General features: G+C 33.3%; 1 protein-coding gene across 2 annotated transcripts in view; it reads left to right on the top strand.

The window, feature by feature from the left end:
* LOC120328585 (uncharacterized) overlaps positions 1 to 17,911 on the top strand; it is a 45,351-nt gene extending 27,440 nt beyond the window's left edge. For both annotated transcript variants that reach the window (XM_078114220.1, XM_078114221.1), the window contains 31 exons: positions 72 to 193; positions 583 to 721; positions 1,153 to 1,416; positions 1,787 to 1,934; positions 2,101 to 2,228; positions 2,420 to 2,683; positions 2,983 to 3,136; positions 3,459 to 3,595; positions 3,674 to 3,785; positions 4,862 to 5,010; positions 5,607 to 5,870; positions 6,507 to 6,758; positions 7,178 to 7,288; positions 7,421 to 7,561; positions 7,663 to 7,920; positions 8,295 to 8,493; positions 8,574 to 8,683; positions 8,838 to 8,945; positions 9,037 to 9,751; positions 10,279 to 10,394; positions 10,863 to 11,005; positions 11,707 to 11,830; positions 11,959 to 12,213; positions 13,736 to 13,925; positions 14,358 to 14,458; positions 14,879 to 15,032; positions 15,635 to 15,813; positions 16,227 to 16,253; positions 16,632 to 16,710; positions 17,098 to 17,144; positions 17,474 to 17,911. In XM_078114220.1, the coding sequence (XP_077970346.1) occupies positions 72 to 193; positions 583 to 721; positions 1,153 to 1,416; positions 1,787 to 1,934; positions 2,101 to 2,228; positions 2,420 to 2,683; positions 2,983 to 3,136; positions 3,459 to 3,595; positions 3,674 to 3,785; positions 4,862 to 5,010; positions 5,607 to 5,870; positions 6,507 to 6,758; positions 7,178 to 7,288; positions 7,421 to 7,561; positions 7,663 to 7,920; positions 8,295 to 8,493; positions 8,574 to 8,683; positions 8,838 to 8,945; positions 9,037 to 9,751; positions 10,279 to 10,394; positions 10,863 to 11,005; positions 11,707 to 11,830; positions 11,959 to 12,213; positions 13,736 to 13,925; positions 14,358 to 14,458; positions 14,879 to 15,032; positions 15,635 to 15,813; positions 16,227 to 16,253; positions 16,632 to 16,710; positions 17,098 to 17,144; positions 17,474 to 17,598 (5,315 nt within the window). In that variant the 3' untranslated portion in view covers positions 17,599 to 17,911. The remainder of the gene's footprint in view (positions 1 to 71; positions 194 to 582; positions 722 to 1,152; positions 1,417 to 1,786; positions 1,935 to 2,100; positions 2,229 to 2,419; positions 2,684 to 2,982; positions 3,137 to 3,458; positions 3,596 to 3,673; positions 3,786 to 4,861; positions 5,011 to 5,606; positions 5,871 to 6,506; positions 6,759 to 7,177; positions 7,289 to 7,420; positions 7,562 to 7,662; positions 7,921 to 8,294; positions 8,494 to 8,573; positions 8,684 to 8,837; positions 8,946 to 9,036; positions 9,752 to 10,278; positions 10,395 to 10,862; positions 11,006 to 11,706; positions 11,831 to 11,958; positions 12,214 to 13,735; positions 13,926 to 14,357; positions 14,459 to 14,878; positions 15,033 to 15,634; positions 15,814 to 16,226; positions 16,254 to 16,631; positions 16,711 to 17,097; positions 17,145 to 17,473) is intronic.
* The last annotated feature ends 2,679 nt before the right edge of the window (positions 17,912 to 20,590 follow it).

Below are 20,590 nucleotides of genomic sequence, written 5' to 3'. Positions count from 1 at the left end.
CGTCGCAGATAGGAGATCTCGTTTTTAAAGATTGAAATCTATTATAAAATGCTCTCGTTTTGTTCTTACAGTCTTGCCCGCACCAACGAGTGTTTCCATCGCTGTACACAATCAAACTTGTTTTACTGTATCATGGACTACAATATCATCAGCAATCTCATACACTGCAGAACTTGAAAATAGTTCAACAAATGTGAGTGATTTCCAGTAGGATATCGAACGACCAGTTACAATAATATCTGAAAACTTGTTTTTATGCATTGTTGTTGTTCTAGACCAGTGGTTCCCAGACCGCGATCCATGGGCCAATTGCGGCCCGCGTAACAATTTACTATGACCCGCCGAACATAGGTGAAATAGTTTACCACTTTATGTTTTTACTAACTGGCTAGCGGGCGCTTCCCTCTCCCGGCACGCGGGCATCCTTCCGCTTCTAATTGGGTCCCCGGTCAATCGACTTTGGAAACCACTGTCACATTCAGTATTCTTCATAAGGAACAAATACTCTTAAGATTAGACAGCCCATATATCTGTATATAACAAAAGTACTTTGCTGCCAAATGGAATATCATATTCTTGCAGATTGTGACTGCGAACTCAACAAGTAAATCTGCTCTCCTTTGCGGCCTTGAAACTGCAACTACATATCAAGCATATGTAAAATGTACCTACGAAGCAGGAGAGAGTTCATTTAGCACTGAAAACGTATCACAAATATCAGGTAAACACTTTCCCAGTTCTTCAGTCGCTTTGCCTTCTTTGATTCATTGACTGAATACAAACGGTGCCCCCATATAGTGAGTGTACCAGGTTAAGGTTAGGACATAATTTTATTCCGATTTTCCTTACTTTAGTCCCATTACGAGTTTGGGGAATGTCTGTGTTCGCCAAGTGAATATACCCCTTAGGTCTCAGTCCCTTTACACAACTTGATGTAAAGTAGGCGAACTAAATTAGTTACCTCCATATTGGTACACACACTTCTGGAGCCCACAGACAGATTCGCGTACAAATTTTTCTACTGAAATCGTTACACAACATTATGATTTTAATTGTATTCTTCGTGTATATCGTTTGCAGAGATGTAGATGATGTATTTTAAGTTATAAATGTTAAATACAGTTATAACATGTCCTCTCAATTTTATTCCAGCTCCATTTGCACCATCGCTCTCATATGTTTCTGCTACAACAACCAGCATTACAATGTCATGGAGTGAATCGAGTGCAGCAAAAACCTACTACGTGCGAACAACGCAAATGGCTCCAACAAAAGCTTTCCCCACAATTCAGTCTGTGGTCGGCGCAAGTTTAACAATTAATGATTTGCAACCTGGATACGAATATGATTTTATTATCATGGCTGAAAATTCTGGAGGAAACAGTACAAAAAGCGTAACCCTAAGTCAAATAACCGGTAAAGTGAATATTATTACAATATAGTAGTGTATTTATTATTTAAAAAAAATCTCCTAATTGTGTGCCACTACTTGCCACTTGTTGAGAGATGAATTCATTGACGGTATATGTGGTGGGTGTCTCAAACAAATAGTGTATTATAGTGTGCTAAAAAGGGGACGGGTGTATAACAAGCGTTGGACAAGTGGGACATGATACTTTGACGTCATTAATGGAGGCCCTGGAAAGAGGTTATATTTCAATATTATAATTTTACCATCACTATTGCCATTGACCTAGATGAAAAAAACAATGCATCAATATCAATCAAATATAACTTATGTATAAGTATTCTATTTATCAATTTCCCTTATTTTCTTATTTATCAGTTCCGAGTGAAGTTCAAAACTTTCAAGTTGATTATGAAAATGTGGAACAACGATCAATACCTTTTACATGGACAGAAACCATTGGTGCAGCAAGTTATGAAATTTCGATAGTAAAAGATGGAACAGAAATCATGACGGATTCCATAACGTGAGTTGACGTTATTTCTCTCATAAAAAAATAAAAAAAAACGTGAGGATAACGTGAATCGTTGGGTATGGTAACTTAATGAATCTTACAAATTATTGTCATTGGTTGTAAAAGATAAATATGATAAGATTAGAAAGAGAACAGCTGAAATTATTTTGGTTTATAGTGATAATCCATGGAATGGAATATCGGGGATAGAAGATGGCGAAAATTACAATGCTACCATATACGCAGTGTCTAAAGCCATTGGAGTCGTGCAAAATGGATCATCAATTACAATCTCGTTTATAACAGGTATTACATTAAGTGTATTATGTTGTCAATTTTATTTCTAATTAAATAAATAAATAATATTTCATTACCAGAATAAATTGTCAAAATATTTGTTTGCGAATTGTCAATTTTTTCTGAAAAATTTTAGACTTTTAATAGACAAATTTTATTCTGAAATTACGTATTATTTAGCTTTTTATATTTTCTCTTAGCCCCACCTTCTCCGACAAACATAGTTACAGATAGTATAACTATGAGCGGCATGCAGGTTACATGGAATTCTTCCAAAAGTGCAACTAGTTATGAAGTTATATTAAAACAAAAAGCACCTGATGGACCTTCTCAAAACAAAACATCGACAACCACTATGCAATCGTTCATTGGCTTAACAGCAGGATATGTTTACACAATTACAATTCGTGCCCGAAATACTGGTGGATTCAGTGTAGCTAGCAGAGCAGTTGACCAGATAACAGGTAAACACATGTGTTTGTTTCAGTCTCAAATTCTTTATGAAGTATATTCAACCAAATTGATTGTCATGTCTGATATGTTCGGAAAGTTTCATCAACAAGAATTTGGAAAATATAACTGTTCTCCCTATACTACTGCTTCATACTCTGATACATTTCTTCTGGAACAAAGAATCTAAGCTACCTAGTTAAAAACATTCAAATAAAAGTATATTTATAAAAGTCAATAATCATTTAATGTACCATATCAAGTCATAACTTTTGTAAACATTACATACTTTTGTTTTATATCTATAAAATAGTTCCTGGCCAAGTTTCGGATCTTGCACTGAGAGATGGATCGTCTCAAACGACAAGTTTCAGGTTGCAATGGACAACAGTTACAGGAGCAGCAGCATATTTTGTTACAGTTATGCGTACTGATGGAAGTGGGAGTCCAATGACTAACACTGTCTCGTATGTATCATACTTAATAGTAACGTAAACTTGTATACAAACTCTATTGAGAATGTTAGTTTTCTTAGAATAACGAAACGAGCTTTCAACCTCTTGGCGCAAGCGAACAACATGTGGTTAGAGTGGTGTCATTTAGATAAAAAATATTTGGTTTCAAACTTTCAAGTTATTGTTCTTAGCAATCGCAAATATGAGTTTTTATGCAGCTCTGATAGTGACGTTATAATTTCGTGTCGAAACATGTTTTGCGACTAAACAAAAAATGACGAATTTATATTTTTTGCAACTATTTGTTAGACCAAATTATCTTTTTCTAATTCAGAGATGGGTTTGCAGATTTTGACTCAACTGATGGCGTAACGGCTGGTACTGATTACACGGCATCAGTAACTGCAAAAACTTCATTTACTGATGGAATACGACAAACCAGTGCTGAAACAAAATATGAATTTAGGACAGGTATTTACAACATTTTTTGTATATATCACAATCTTTCTTTTTTATATATAATAAACCCTCAATAACTTTCTTTTAAAGCTCCGGTGGATCCAAGCAAACCTACAGAAATCAGCACTACAGAGACAACATTAACATTTGGGTGGACGCCTGATGCTTCGGGAGCCGATATCTATGAAGTTAAAGTTCTTGAGTAAGATTCCCGACGTGCTATAATTATATCGTAGAAGTTAAAAAGATATATAAATGTTTTCAACAGTGTCATGCATGCCAACTGTATGTATTACTGTATACTTTATTTTAAAAACCAATTGAATCATTGCGAAGTGAAGCGAAGATATACAGGTGTCTCAAAAGTAAGTATACACTTTTAATTTTGGTTTGATTTTTTGGTACTCATCATAGAGCGTTCATTTCTTCAGGAAACATAGTATGGATAAGTAGTAAAATTTAGGTATTGTTCGCATTATTCAATAACCTACAGAATGACAAGGAGATTACCCCGAGAAATGAGTTGAAAAATTGCTGTTTGGCAAGAAGCATATAAAACAGTAAGCATTCTGCATTTTTACGACGGAGAATTACGAAATTCTTCAAAAATTCATGGAAACTGGATCTGTAGTTGATGCACAAAGATCAGGAAGACCAAGAAGCGGAAGCTCGGAAAAAAATAATCGAAGCTGAAATAATTTCAAATTTTCTGTTAACGAAGCGCTGGGTTTGCCTTACTGATTAACATGCTTTTTGCCAAACAGCAAGTTTGCTCCTCATTTCTTGGGTTAATTCCTTGTCATTCTGTGGGTTGTTGAAAAATGCAAACAATACCCAAATTTTAGTATTTATCCATACTATGTTTCTTTCCTGAAGAAATGAACGCTCTATTATGAGCACCTGAAAAGCAAATTAAAATTGAAAGTGTATACTTACTTTTGAGACACCCTGAGTCAATCTGGTCAGCTTAATTAACAGCTTAAAATATTCCTATTTATGTAATTTTATAAGTAACCCATTCCCTTTGTTATTCATTGACTAGCTAATGTGACAGGTCGTAGATTTCAGTTTTGTATGGATGATTATGTGCGAGAGGATCTTGCAACTACAAAGTGACCCACATAAATACTGATCATAGCATTTTTGTCAATTCACTCCTATCTGAAATATTGAAATGGTTACCGCCAATTTTATACCATATCTTGTTACTGTTTGACAGAGTAATACCAGTTGAGTGCTTTGATATAAACTCTTATCCCATTAAATTCACTCATTCAGTGAATCCGGAACGATAATGAAAACAGTCAATGTGACGACAACGAGCACAACAGTAACTGGACTGTCTAGTGGAACGACGTATACCATTCAAATCAAAGCTATCAACAGTTTTGGAAGCAGTTCTCTCATCAGTGGAACATTGACAACACGTAAAGTTCCTTGTATTAGAAGAATTCCAATAATTCTCAAAATTAAAGCAGTTTAACAAAATCGAATCCATCAAATATCAAATGTGTTAAAATTTATTACATTAACGAAATGCATTTAATAGGTTGTTTTCAAATTTTAAACATAATGAAGATGGAATGCACTGATACCCGCGGAAAATTTTTTTATATTACAATTATTGCGGAACACCGAATGAGAATTTCCGATTTTTCAGAAATAATCGTTTTTATTTTCTTTTTTTCTTCTCAAATATCTACCCACCACAACAAGAGTAATTGATATACCCCGCAGTACACGTTGTGATATCGTTAACAAACTTATGCCAATCAGAAAAAAATTTACGCAGTAATTTGACACGAGACACTTGGAGGTTTTTTACAGAACACCAGTGTTCCAGGGAACACCAGTTGGAAATCACTTCCTTAATTGACATTGGAGTTTTTATCAAATCATAGCAGGATTCCTCTGTATACAAAATAAATGTTGAGGCATAGGTTGACATGATCAACGGAGAATCTTAATCTGAATATTATGTTAATCGTAAATCTATTAAACAACAAAATGTGTTTCTTTACAGGACCTGCAAGTCCCGAGTTCTCTGTGACTGAAATTTCAACGACTTCGTTTAAATTGGTGTGGACTTCTCTTTCTGGTGCATTGGGATACAGTGTTGCAGTGAAACGTACAAGTGATAATGTAGCAATCTCTCTTCCAACATCATTTTTCCGAGGAACAACAGCAACAATCACAAAACTTTCAGCTGGAACAAATTATACTATTTCAATGATAACTCGCGGTCAACTTACAGATAGTATAGAAAATATAATGATTCAAATAACAGGTATATATTAACGTCGATAACACGTTTTACGGCAGTATTTTCCACAAAGATGATCAAATCACTAGTGAAAGTTGTTAATTAATATGTGCTCGATGGAAAATATTCAATGTTTCAAATTTCTTTGACTGGAACATCTAATCTCGTTTATTCTTTTATTATTGTGATTTAAAAGTCTAAGTTTATACATGACATTGAGGAAGTGTCGCTGAGAGTAATTCTAAGCTTGCTTTGATAAAATCATTTTAAACTATATTTTTATGTTTTGATGCATTGGTTTTAACAAGACTCTGTTGATCGACGCAACTCTTTTGGAGTTGGTATCATATGCGGGGAACGCTAAAATGACCATGAATACAACATTTAAAGCTCAATTTTACAATTGTGTAAAGTTTTATATTTATATTTAAAACATATCATTATCGAATCCAATTTAATTTACTTACACCCACTTTGCAGCAAATCATATGTTTTTTATTGTTGTTTCAGGGTGAGGTACTCATTCCACTCTCTTCTAATAAATTAAGCAAACGGAATTTCAACTAAACATTAATAACATAAAGTAAACGCATAGAAACTTGAACACGACAGAAATCTTCTCTAATTTATGCATGCATTCATTCTTATGTTTAAATACAGTTGCTGATGCTCCAGTCGTGACACTTAGCAATCGAACTTCGAATTCACTTACGTTTACCTGGGACCCAATCATCGGTGTAAACAACTATCGTATATCATACATGATGGCTTCGGACACTAATGCAACTGAAATTACCACTACCGATACTTCGAATAAAATTTTGGACTTGCAACCTGGAACAGTTTATTCTGTTACAATAAGTTCAGTCAACAATGCTGGATCCAATGATACAGTGATGCTGTACTCAACAGGTGAGTAACAATCGCTCTACAATGAATGAATTCAACCTTCATTCACGTTTCTAACACTTTTGAAACAAATCTAAACATACATGAATCTAATGCAGCTCAAAACAAGATCAAGCTGCATAATAATGCATTGCTGCTTGAACGTTCGTAATCCCTATGTATTTCTGATTTAAAGTGTTTCTCTCTAACAGATGACATCGTATAGATGTGGACTATAGGTCATAATGCAGTTGTTAGGTTTTTACTAAATTTTTTAGAAACTGTATTTCGTCACTAGGGGCGTGACCCAAACTAGAACTTAATAGGTCATTCTTAATGAGTTAAAATCAGTCAAAATTGACAATATTTTATCTGTATCTGCTAGAATGTTACTACTATTAAAAGGAACAGTGCACCAGATGATATTGTACGTTATGTTTCAGTAATCAACTCCGGTCCCGAAGTTACAATTTTTGATATTACAACGACAGACTTCACGGTTTCATTCCCAGATATTCAAGATAAAGATAATTTCGATATAGTAGTCGAACCTGGTAAATATAACCTAGGCTAATTAGGACATGGTAGATTTTTAATAATTTATTATTATATTATATCTTTGTGGTACAGGTTAATTATAAGAGTCTTGATATTTCGTTATTCATTTAATATTGTTATTGATTTAGGTTCAAAGACCATTTCCGTGTCAACAAATTCATCTTCAATTGATGGATTAAGTCCAGGAACAACTTATTCAATCACTGTCTTTGTTAATTATAAAACTGTTGGAAGAAGTTCAGGAAGTACAGCTATCTCAGCAACAACATGTAAGTTGCCAAAAATATATTAAGCTTTTATTTTTTTTTTTGAATAATTATTATGTACATATTGAGTTCAATTTACAGTTTACATTTGAACCCATTTACAGTGGCAGTGGCTCCAACCAACTTTGCTGTATCAAGCAATACACAGAACGAAGGAATAACTCTCAGTTGGACAGAAGTATCTGGTGCAACAAATTATCAAATCACAGCATCAACATCTACTGGATCATTGTCTTTTAATTATACAACATCACCTCAACTCATACCAACTATACTTGGATCTGTTTATAACTTTTCTATTAGAGCAATAAATAGTGATGCAATGTTGGGACCTGCGGCTACTCTTGATTCAATTTCAGCAGGTTTGTTGTATTATTAAGTAAATTAAAACATATTGTAAAATTATCATTTCCTATTTTGGAAGTCAATCAATTTAAGGCATTGAATTTAATTAATATTTGTAGTGTTTTTTTCTACTGTGAATTTCATCAGTATTATAAACACTGTTTAACACAACGATAGATTATACAAGTTTGGTCAAGTATTGTCTTGGTATGAAGTCTTCAATAAAAGCACCATACTTATGACTGAGTCATCAATGCGATTCATTTTAATTGAATAATTTTTATATATCTCAGTACAAAAAGCATAAATTAATACAGTTGATCATAGCAAAACTAGATTCAAAATAACAACTTATGGTTATAGAAGTACTACCGTTTATGTATATTTTCAGCTGATGTAAAAGTATTCCAGCTCGAAATAACACTGAATACTTCATATACGTATTCCGCCAATCTTGGAAACCAATCGTCATCAGAATTTATTCTTCTGCAATCTGTCGTTGAAAATAGGCTTGCCATGATTTTATCGAATGTTAGTGGATTTGTTCAAGTTAAGATCAATGGATTTCTGCAAGGAAGTGTGGTAGCAAGGTTAGCTAGAAATATTTATTTTATTTCATATAGTTTTAGAAAATGTGATCCCATAAACTAAGATGCTATTTATTTCCTAGAGTGAATGTTACCATTTCATCACCAACTGGTACAGGAGATGCTATTGTAAACGCATTTGAATCATCGACTGCAGATAAAACTACTTTTTCTACAAATGGTTTGACAACAAGTAGGTATCAATCACTGTTTGGTCAAACCAATTTGAATTACAGTATAAGCGTAGTTTAAAAATCGGACTGTTATAAAGGCTTAAACATTTGATTATAAGATATTGTCGTGGTCTTCATCATAACATTGCTCATAATCATCTAAATTATTTCCAGATTTGAACGAATGCATCGATTCTCCAAGTCCATGTGATACAAATGCAACTTGTACAAACACAGAAGCATCATATACTTGCACTTGTTCTGGTGGATACTCTGGAAATGGTAAGAAACGCTGCAAAACTATAAGCAATCACATTATGATTAATACAAATTAAGTAACAAATTTATACAAAACAAAATTTAATATTTACAGGCCTAACTTGTGAGGATATCAATGAGTGTAATGAAGCAAATGTGTGTCATGCAAATGCAATATGTACTAATCAACCTGGTTCGTATATGTGCACATGTAATACTGGCTATACAGGCAATGGTACTGCTTGTTCTGACATTGATGAATGTCCTTCTGCATGTAGTGGAGCAAGTACATGTACCAATACAGAAGGAAGCTTCATGTGCAATTGTACATCAGGGTATATCTACAATGGGACAACGTGTGTGGACAATGATGAATGTGCGATTGCCAGTTCATGCGATATGAATGCAAACTGTACCAACTTGCCAGGAAGTTACTCGTGTGTATGCTGCATTGGTTACACCGATGATGGCACAACATGTTCAGATCAAAATGAATGTGAAAACAATCCAGAAATTTGTTCCACGAATCAAACATGTACAAATAATGATGGTTCCTACACTTGTCCATGCAAAACTGGTTATGTTGAAAATCTAGGAAGCTCCAATTGTATTGATCAAGACGAATGTGCAACTAACCCTTGTCATTCAGCGGCAACGTGCACTAATAGTGTTGGAAATTATTCATGTATTTGCAATGCTGGATTCACAGGCGATGGCATTTACTGCAATGACTTTGACGAGTGTCTGTCTAATGCGACTATCTGCAGGGCAAATGAAACCTGCACCAACACGGTTCCTGGCTATTTTTGTTCTTGTAAAGTAGGATTTGTGTAAGTATCTTTCATTTTTACTAAAATGAGACTATTTTGTTACAACTCCTTTCCACTTTGTTAATATGAGAGTTCACTAGTATACCACAAATCTTAGATTGCTGGTTAACATAAAATTAAGTCTAAACATTGCAACGCTGTTACATCACATCACCACTGTCGGGAAATGTGTAAAGATTCTCTTCTCATTTGATTTGTTCAATTTTATGTTATCCAAATGGGTACTCCCGTAGTATGTGTACCAGGTTAGGGTTAGGTCATAATTTTATTCCAATTTTCCTTATTTTAGTTCTATTACGAGTTCGGGGATTGTCTGTGTTGATCAAGTGAATATACCCCTGCCCATAGGCTTCAGTCCCTTTACACAACTTGATGTAAAATAGGCGAACAAAATCAGTTATCTCTACATTGGTACACACACTTCTGGAGCGCCGCCTAATGAACGTCCATATGGATTTGTGAATTTATTCCTCATATACAACTTCAAATGTTCAAACAAATCCACTAATATTGTTGGTTTATTTCAGTGGAGATGTATCGACATCCTGCGTCGATGTGGATGAATGTGCTTCCACAAATAACTGCCAGCCAAATGGTGTCTGTAGCAATAGTATTGGATCATATTATTGCACTTGTAACTCAGGTAATATTTTATTATGTTGAAATTTTTTTGTATAATTTGAAGTTTTAGTATTGCTTGACCATGGTGGCAAATGGTGAAGCAAATTTTTATACAAGTACTCATTCATTTCAAACTATTCAAAAGTTCAAACTTGAACTTGAATATTATCATAAAGCGGAGCTGGTATTTGATGGTATAATGGGATTTTGTTCTTGAACATCAATAACGTGTTATTTAGGTTGAAAAAAATTAATTATCGTGCTTTTATCACAACATTTTGCGAAAGCGGCACTTTTTTACATATGATCAGAGCTTTTTGCAAATACCTTACGAACGAGCTTCGTACTTAGTTGTAATTATATTGGACTAGATGTTGTAGGTAAGGATTTGTATGAACCTGAAGCGTCAAAAGAGAGACCAACCTGAAATTTAAGAAAATTACTACATTTAAACATACTAGTGCTGATTGCGTATGAATATACATGACAGGTTACTATGACAATGCTGGATCATGTAATGATATTAATGAATGTACATCGAACGAAAATGTTTGCTCTGACAGAGCTAATTGTGTAAATGAAATAGGAACGTTCAGGTGTGACTGCAAATCTGGATTCAGTGGAAGTGATAATGTAAGCGAATAATAATAGTTGGTACTATGTTAGATATCATGTTTAAAGTATATAATAGCTTATGTAAGAAATCTTCTATGTTGTGCATATCGAAAAATATCAAAATTATCAATTTGATGTTTTCACCATAACCGACCATTTTTATTAATGATACATTTCTAAAAGTTCGAAATTCGCAAACTGCTTACAATCTAAGACATCACTTCACGAAATAAATGATGAATAGCTGCCGATCTTTTTGAGTGAAATGATTCGATTGTATTACCTCGAGTCTTCCGCGAGGATGTTAATTGTGATCGAATGTCTACAATATATATCTAACTCCATGATTCTGACAAATCTCAATTCATTACTTGCGCTGCTCGATATAGTTTCAATCGACAGTCATTATTTGTAGACAGTAGCGTTAAAATACATCCAACGATTGGGCGGTCTTCAAACATTTTATAAATTGAAAATGACCCGAAAAATTCTTTGCACCTCACCTCTATCAAAATAGTGTAAAAAAGAGATATTATTTGGAAGGCTAAGTAATTGATTTGAGTATGCACTGTACCAAAAAGATCTTTTGCGGAAAACGATTTTATACATAACAAATATTAGAAGACTTAAGTGTTGAAATTAATTCTTAGCCTGTCAATATTTTATTGAATAACCAATTTTTCAACATTTGACTGAATATATCAAAATATACTTCACAGGTCTGTGTGGATGTTGATGAATGCCTTCAATCTCCAAATCCTTGTGCTTCGTTTAACAACACGAAATGTGTAAATTCGATGGGATTCTATTCATGCAATTGCACGGAGGGATATTATCTAAACGGTGAGTGTGATGTATATTGGCCTATACGCCCTACCGGTTATTGTGCAATACATTTATAGAAAGTATCCATAAAAGAAAGAATTTTTTGGAGTCTGAAAAAATGAAAATATTGAGTATTTCTATTTCAGCCTCAACATGCGTGAACGTGAATGAATGCCAGTTAACACCAAATCCGTGTGCAAGCGATCGTGTTTGTGCTGATAATGATGGAAGTTATTCATGTAACTGTCAACCTGGATTCAGTGGAACTAACTGTGATGATTTGAATGAATGCTCGTTAGAAACCGATAATTGTGATGCAAATGCGGATTGCGCAAACACAATTGGATCTTTTAGTTGTAGTTGCAAACAATATTATGCTGGGGATGGTGTGACTTGCGCAGGTATAACATGACATTTCTTTTTTATTCAATTTCACCCGAAGGCATCGCTATAGCCGCTAGAACAGCGATTTGCGGCTCTTTGTTCTCGGAGCCGTGAATCAAAGTGGTTACAGCAGTTTTTTGTTAGAAATAGTGACGATTCAATAAAAGGCAAATACTCCCCACTAATTACACATCACAGCGGTTCCCAAACTACAAGTTGCAAGCGGTAAAAATCGGTCGCGTTAAGGTGGTTCAAGTATGTCAGAAATTTTTTTTTTCATTACACAAGTTATTTTCATCTCGTCATAGACTGAATTATTGCATCATTCGTATTTCATTTGCCTACAAAGGGTTTTTTTTCGAAAATTTTATTGTTCACTGAGACACTGACATTAGAGTAGAATGTCGAAAAGAATACCAAATGGCTCTTTCAATGCTAAAGGTTGCCGACCCGTGCGCTCGAAGAAAAATAGCAACACTTGCGTAACGAAAAAGGTTTCATTATAATTATGTTGAGTAGCTATTCATTTATATGTTAGTGATATGCTGATTTTCTGTGAGCGATCAATGGCCTTAACAGTGCGTATCCCGCGACTCCGGATAAATTATAAAGCAGCGGTTCTCAAACTTTTTATTCGTGCGCCGCCAAAATTACCAGAAAAAAAACTCGTGACACACTTACCCGAAGAAAAATGATAAGTTTTGTGGACAATCAATGGCTCTAACAGTACATGGACCAGTGCTCAGGGTAATTTATAGAGCAGCGGTTCCCAAACTTTTTGTTCGTGCGGCGCCAAATTATCAGGGAAACAACTCACGTCGCACTTACACGAAAACAAATGCTACCTTTATAAATAAAACTCAATTTTGTGATCGTTAATGTGTACTCTATGCCTTGTAAACATTGTAAACATGTAGGCCTAAAGACTAAAGGCAAAAAGTCAACTCTTCGTCATCTTTTCTTTGAGATACTTTAAAAATCCCTCATGTTTGCTAAACTCGGTTTAGCAGATAAATAATCTGCAACTCGCAAAATTGCAGCAAATAATGTGTACTTCTATATTGTTACGTAACAATATAGGCAGACACTACGCACCAGAAATTAAAGACATAGATAGGTAAAATGAATTTATTGATTCATATACACAGCATTTGAAATAGAAAACGATAAAAACAATATGTAAAATATTCAATCATATATTAGTTATGTTTAACACAATTCTGTTCATTTTCGGGGCACACTCAGCAAATCGCCGCGGCGCACCTTTTGAGAATTGCAGTCCTACTGTATATAAAATTGTTCGACAGTTTTTTAAAGCTTGAACATTACGCCAATCATAAAATAAGCAAACTGGCGTGTTTTAGCTGTTTAATATAAATAAATAAATTAATAAACTATTATAATTTTAATATTATGTTAGCTTTTAATCCTTTTTTGCCAACATTATTTTTAACTTCGAGCCGATAGGTCGTAGCGTTGGTATAATTTCCGTCCAATCGTATTTCTATCATTTCAACCTGTATTATATTTGTTATTCAGGAAATATAACGAAAGCATACATTGAACAAACAATCACAAAATATGAGTATTCATCCGCATTATCTCGAGCAACAGCAAATAGACCTGATTTAGAAGCAGAAGTTAAAGCACAAGTTGAGTTGCAATTCCCCGGATTTACTTTTGTGTCTGTTGTGTTTTTGAATGGCCCTGGTACATCTATCACAACAGCGTAAGTACTTTGGTTCTATATAATATAAGAATGTATTTTAAATAGTTCACTAATTCGTTCGATCGCTTGGTGATCTTCAATCATTTGAAAGGCGAATAGAAAACGCCATCGCCAGAGCAAAATAGGGTGGAGTGTTTAACTATTCACGGCCAAGAGTCTGTTTTCCGATTTCTGTTCATTTTTTACTTTTCTACTCAACTAGCAATCGCCAGAGGAAAATAGGGAGGGGCGTTTTACCTGTCACGACCAAGAGTCTGTTTTCCGATTTTTGTTCATTTTCACTTCCCTACTCAACTAGCATCAGATTTTGCGTTGGTTCGAAAAAGCGACTTGTGAAGTTTTTTGTGCATTCTGCTCTCTATGTATTAAAAAATATAATATTTTGTAGTATGCCATTTAAATATCTTCTGAAATTATATATTATATTCTCAGATATGTAATACAGACTGTAATGCCAGTTACTGTGCCGATACTATCTTATTACCAATCCGATGTAGGTGATACAACGCTATTTTCTTCCACACCTTTGCTTGGTAAGTTCCTTGATTCAATGCTATTAAACAGGATGTAAAGCATATAACATTTTATCTATTGGTGTGCACTAACGTACGACAATATCATTTAAAAATAACGGAATTTCTATATCATGTGTTTAACCTTATTGCTGCAGTATGGCTGGAAAATTAAATTTTTGCCCACGATTCCATCTTTGTTTTTATTTCTATGTTATTCACACAAGCATTTCGAATTTTTGTACCAGGTAATGCAGGATGTTAATAAAAGCAATATTTACCAGTCAATTTTTTATGTGGACAATGGTTTGAATCCCTTATTTCTTTACTGTTTCTTTTCTTGCTTCTTCTTTTTGTATTTGAATTGTATATTGTTTTGTATGAAAATGCCTAATTTATTTTTATTTTAGAAAATTCAAAGCATGAATTTTTTATTTTTAGCACAAAATTGCGGTTCTCAGCAATGTAATACGGGATCATATTGTATTGAATTGAATGACATACCACAATGCCGTTGTAATACTGGATATATCTTGAATGGGATGGTTTGCGTTGATGTAGATGAATGTGCATCTTTAAGTTCTTCTTGTGACATGTATGTCGAACGAATCATTTTATTATTGATACATTTGAAATAAATTCACCAAGCGCACCGTGTTTTTATTTCTAAGTTCATAATTCACAAAATATATAGCATAGTATGAATTTTAACAATTAAAAAAGCACCATTGACAAATGTTACATAAAGTCTTTTTTTTTAATTATTCGTAGTCGATTCTTTGAATAAATATACAACTTTTGGGTTCACTTTTTGCAAAAATGTTTGGTAAAATCCTATCTTTTTTCAAATGATTACCAGTCAATTTATTTTTAATTTTCTGGAACTTTCTTTTGATTCTCTTTTTGCAAGAATAAAAAAAATATTTTTGATGCAACGATAAAAGTGAATCTATCTCAGTATTAAATATATCTGATTGTAATATTTTATAACAAATTTTGAACGCAATGAAATACATGTACTTATATGATTTTTATTGAAGCAAGACGTTTCCTTTTGTTTTGGATTAAAACATTTATTTTTGGGTCGATAATAAAATATGTAAAAGAGTCTTCATTTTCTAATTCTCCAATGTGTGACACGATTTCATTTGTTATTTCACCAGTATGCACTTGAAAATATGATATCAAATATTTTAGGCAAGCTACATGTACCAATACAGAAGGAAGCTATACTTGTTCTTGTCAGACTGGATATGAAGGAGATGGAACTGTTTGCTCCGATATTGATGAATGTTTGACTGTAACTTGTTCTGCTAATTCTGAATGTGTTAATAATGCTGGGTCGTACCAATGTGAATGTGTTGCTGGATATATGAGTGAGTTTTGAGCAATTATGTTGTTCAATTTAAAACAAATTAATAAGATACTCATTTTAGTTTTGATCTTTCTTCGGCACAAAAAGACATGAGAAAGACGTCTCTTTGTATTGATTTAAAATTCAAATTATAAGTATGACTTCATTTAATTTTAATAATTCTCACGTAAAGCAACAAATTATATAACATACTCACTTAACTCTTTTGTGTTTAATATGAAGTTCAAACACGACTATGTCCAATTACATTCGTCAAGGATGGGGAGTGCCCCAGGAGTGGCCAAAAGTATAAAAAAGCTTTTAATTACCGTCTGTAAGATTTCATTAGTGAAAACAGTTCCATGTATAATTGTTACCACCTAATTATGATCTTTATATTTTAAATTCAATCATTTTTGATTTTTTACATAACAGAATCTGCAGACAACGCGTCGTGTACGGGTGAGTGATAATATATCACATTATCGACACGTCCATTTTGTTAGCAGTTTTCACATGTGACTTGACTTTTTATTAAACAATATCCGTAAAGTATTAGCTAACAGAGACTGTCAGCAATGTTAATAAAAATAGATATTATCTTAACTAGCCGATAAAAAGAAATGGAGCTCGTTAGTAATCCTTGCATAATTTGTTATCTTTTTGTAATTAAATTATGAAATATCACGACACATGGATTGTCATTATGCTGTTATAGTGTATTACTTTATTTTTCTGGTCAAAATTTTTCAGCATTACCGCACAATAAAATAACGTACAGATATAGGCCCGAGAAATACTTTTTAGTTTATTTATTAAACTGAATATATTCAATATCAGGTCAATGTGATAAACCGTACTGCAATAATGGTGGAACGTGTGTACCTTCAACTGATAACAGCAATACTCCAACATGTTTGTAAGTAAATGGAATTGTTTTTATTCATTTTTTGTCATAAGATCAGGAGCACAACGGCACACTTACTACACTAATAACTTTTTATTGTTATTACCATAGATTTACAAGTCGGTTTTAAATGCACATTGCTATTTACTACCACTAGTATATTCACTCTTTTAATATCTTTAACTTCATCATTTGTAATTTGTAAATTTCCTAAAAAATAAAAATAAAAGTCTTCACATGTACATATCCGTTAAAATACATGCTTTGTGCAGACGTTTCGAAATCACACTATCTACATATTGGACAATATTCCAATTCTGTATCTCTATTTTAACAAGACATTTCAAATGGATTTCGTTTTCTTAATTCTTTCCTTTTATACCTTGTGAATTCTTCCAGATGTCCATCTACTTTCCAAGGACCAAGATGTGATGATGAGGAATCACGTAAGTGTCTGCCTTATAAACAAAACCAAGTGGAGTATAAGAGTCGGTCTGGAAACAGTTTCTCAACTTAATCCCCAAAATACTTGTATTTTTACCGCTTAGAAACAAAAGTTTTGAAAAAAAATTGGATCATATGGTAAATGTAAAATGTACCATTTAATGTGATCAAAAGTAAAAAAAAATTTATATGTCCAATCTATTTTTTTAATTTAACTAATTAATTTGAGAACATTTTCAAAATATTTACCATTTTAACAATTTTAGCAACAAGTGCATCGTATGGCCAAAAATTTAATTGACCGAAGTTCCCTATTATTATATATTTGCAGCAATATACAGAAACCTTGCAATTGCTTTTGGAGTAATTGGTGGAGTATTGTTCGTCATGTTGATAGCTGCGCTCATTGTATATATAGTCAGACGAAAGAGAGGAGACACCGACATAGTTCCCTGAGGAGACAACTTTTATCAGTTATGCATTTGTAAAATACATTTTTTATGTCATTGTTCATACATATACAATTTTAAACAGCCTGTTTCCTTTCAATGTTTAGACAGATGTCTGAGTACAATTTATCGTTTGGCGCTTTTATATTTAACATAACTATATGCCCTAACAAAGTAAAAGAACGAAATAAAAAGAAGATTAATGTAAGGTGCATATTTTACAAATTACATATATATCTCAAAATTTCGTTTTCCCTTCCCTCGTTGTTATTTTCAAGAATTATAATTAATAATTTATTTCTCATGTGCAGTGTTTTGGCCTGCCATTTTTACAATAAAAAGAGTGGAAATCATGAGATATATGTGAAATAAGTAATAGATATATGTTTTGAAAGTGGTTTCAATTAAAACAAGTTATTTTGGTAATTTTTCAAATTTTCAAATTCAAATTCTCGATAAAAGGGTCAAAATAAAACAAATCAATTTGGTCATTTTTGTTACTTTGGTTCTTGCTGACGGCACATGAAAGTCACATGATGCAGGATTTGTTAATTTCCCGAATATGTGTATATATATACTTTATTGGTTGTTTTCCTGTACATTTTATATGTGTAGTTTCTTGCTAAAATTAATGAATAAAATTTTACTCGATAATCGCATATCCATTCATTTTTAGTATCAAATATATAAAGGTTGCAGATTGGCCAAACCTGCACCCAGCTTATAACGGGATATAAATTTGAACGACAACTTAAAGAACAATAGCCTTTTAAGCAGAGTCTCAGCATAAACTTTGTTAGGAATAAACGTGTAAAACCAAATTTATAAAAGCGCACAACCGCTCTCATGGTGGTTGGAAACATCTTTACGAAATTGATGTGGCGTCACAGTTATGAACTTCCCAAATAAATACTGATGCATATTTAGTTAATAAACTTGAAAAGGTAAATATCAGACTACTTGTACACGACGAAAGGACAAAATCAGAAAAACTTGTTATTGAAAATACGTGATTGATGCGTGATGTTATTGGAATTGACTTCTAGAAAAAGCGACTGTCGCGTGTGACGACCAGATTTCATTACGCACTACCTACTTGTAACTAGTTGATCTACCGTGACACAAAAGCCACATTGACGTTATACTCTAATTTAATTCCAACGAACCCCATGTATGTTAAATGATTAAGCAAAGGCAACCAAGCAAGAAGCCTATTCCTTTCCATGTGATGAAATGATATGTCACGACTTGAAAAAACGATACGAGTGTAACAAAAAAGCAGCAAGGGCATCTCAATAATTAATAATAAAACACACATGACAATAGGTAGACAAAAACATCGAATTCCCGAAATTATCTTTGAATCATGTAGTAATATATTTCCATTACGATATATATATGAAGGAAAAAAAATGTTCTCAATTATATTCAAGTATGATAATGGGTGGGCTTCCACCCACTTATTTGTCATGACCCAGAAACTTTTATATATATTTTCATTATTGCTAGTTTAAACCATATCCATTATACGTCCACAAAGCAATGTGTAGATTCTCAATAAAAGTCCAAGTCATGATGACATGCCTAGATTTCGAATAGAAGTTCATTTTTTTCGCTTAGCAGGGTTGTTGCTATGGAGACATAATAAACCGTATACACCAGTTATTATGAACTTAGTTGTCCCGGCAACATATTAGGCAAGCGCACAACAGCTCTCATGGTGGTTGGAAACATCTTTACGAAATTGATGTGGCGTCACAGTTATGAACTTCCCAAATAAATACTGATGCATATTTAGTTAATAAACTTGAAAAGGTAAATATCAGACTACTTGTACACGACGAAAGGACAAAATCAGAAAAACTTGTTATTGAAAATACGTGATTGATGCGTGATGTTATTGGAATTGACTTCTAGAAAAAGCGACTGTCGCGTGTGACGACCAGATTTCATTACGCACTACCTACTTGTAACTAGTTGATCTACCGTGACACAAAAGCCACATTGACGTTATACTCTAATTTAATTCCAACGAACCCCATGTATGTTAAATGATTAAGCAAAGGCAACCAAGCAAGAAGCCTATTCCTTTCCATGTGATGAAATGATATGTCACGACTTGAAAAAACGATACGAGTGTAACAAAAAAGCAGCAAGGGCATCTCAATAATTAATAATAAAACACACATGACAATAGGTAGACAAAAACATCGAATTCCCGAAATTATCTTTGAATCATGTAGTAATATATTTCCATTACGATATATATATGAAGGAAAAAAAATGTTCTCAATTATATCCAAGTATGATAATGGGTGGGCTTCCACCCACTTATTTGTCATGACCCAGAAACTTTTATATATATTTTCATTATTGCTAGTTTAAACCATATCCATTATACGTCCACAAAGCAATGTGTAGATTCTCAATAAAAGTCCAAGTCATGATGACATGCCTAGATTTCGAATAGAAGTTCATTTTTTTCGCTTAGCAGGGTTGTTGCTATGGAGACATAATAAACCGTATACACCAGTTATTATGAACTTAGTTGTCCCGGCAACATATTAGGTTTCCTTTGTTCGATTGTCATGTGCTGAAAGCAATTTTGTGGATAAATTTGCCCAACCCAACTCTATGGGTTGTTAACAATGAATTGATTGAATTGAATTGGCGGGGCATATTCGCATTTATTTGAGCTAGCAACCGTATTTTATATATATCTGCAGTTCATATTAATGGCGAGGATACAAAGAATATTGCATTTTACCCAATTTCCTCTGAATGCAAATGCGTTTGAATAGCCTAATTATCTTAATATTACAAAATAACTTTCACTTACAGAAATACATTTTTTTTAACAAATCAAATTTTGACCATTTAGGTATGCTAAATTGTTCAATTCTATACTTGATAGTCGTCGGAATAAATTTTATGAATTACGATGGTTTATTACACATACATATATAAAGCAAACTACGTATCGACATAGCTGAACTATA

Source organism: Styela clava, chromosome 7 (genome assembly GCF_964204865.1).
Source record: "Styela clava chromosome 7, kaStyClav1.hap1.2, whole genome shotgun sequence".
Taxonomy (NCBI): domain Eukaryota; kingdom Metazoa; phylum Chordata; class Ascidiacea; order Stolidobranchia; family Styelidae; genus Styela; species Styela clava.
The sequence above is the reverse complement of the archived record's forward strand: the minus strand, read 5'-3'. Positions and strand labels throughout refer to the sequence as shown.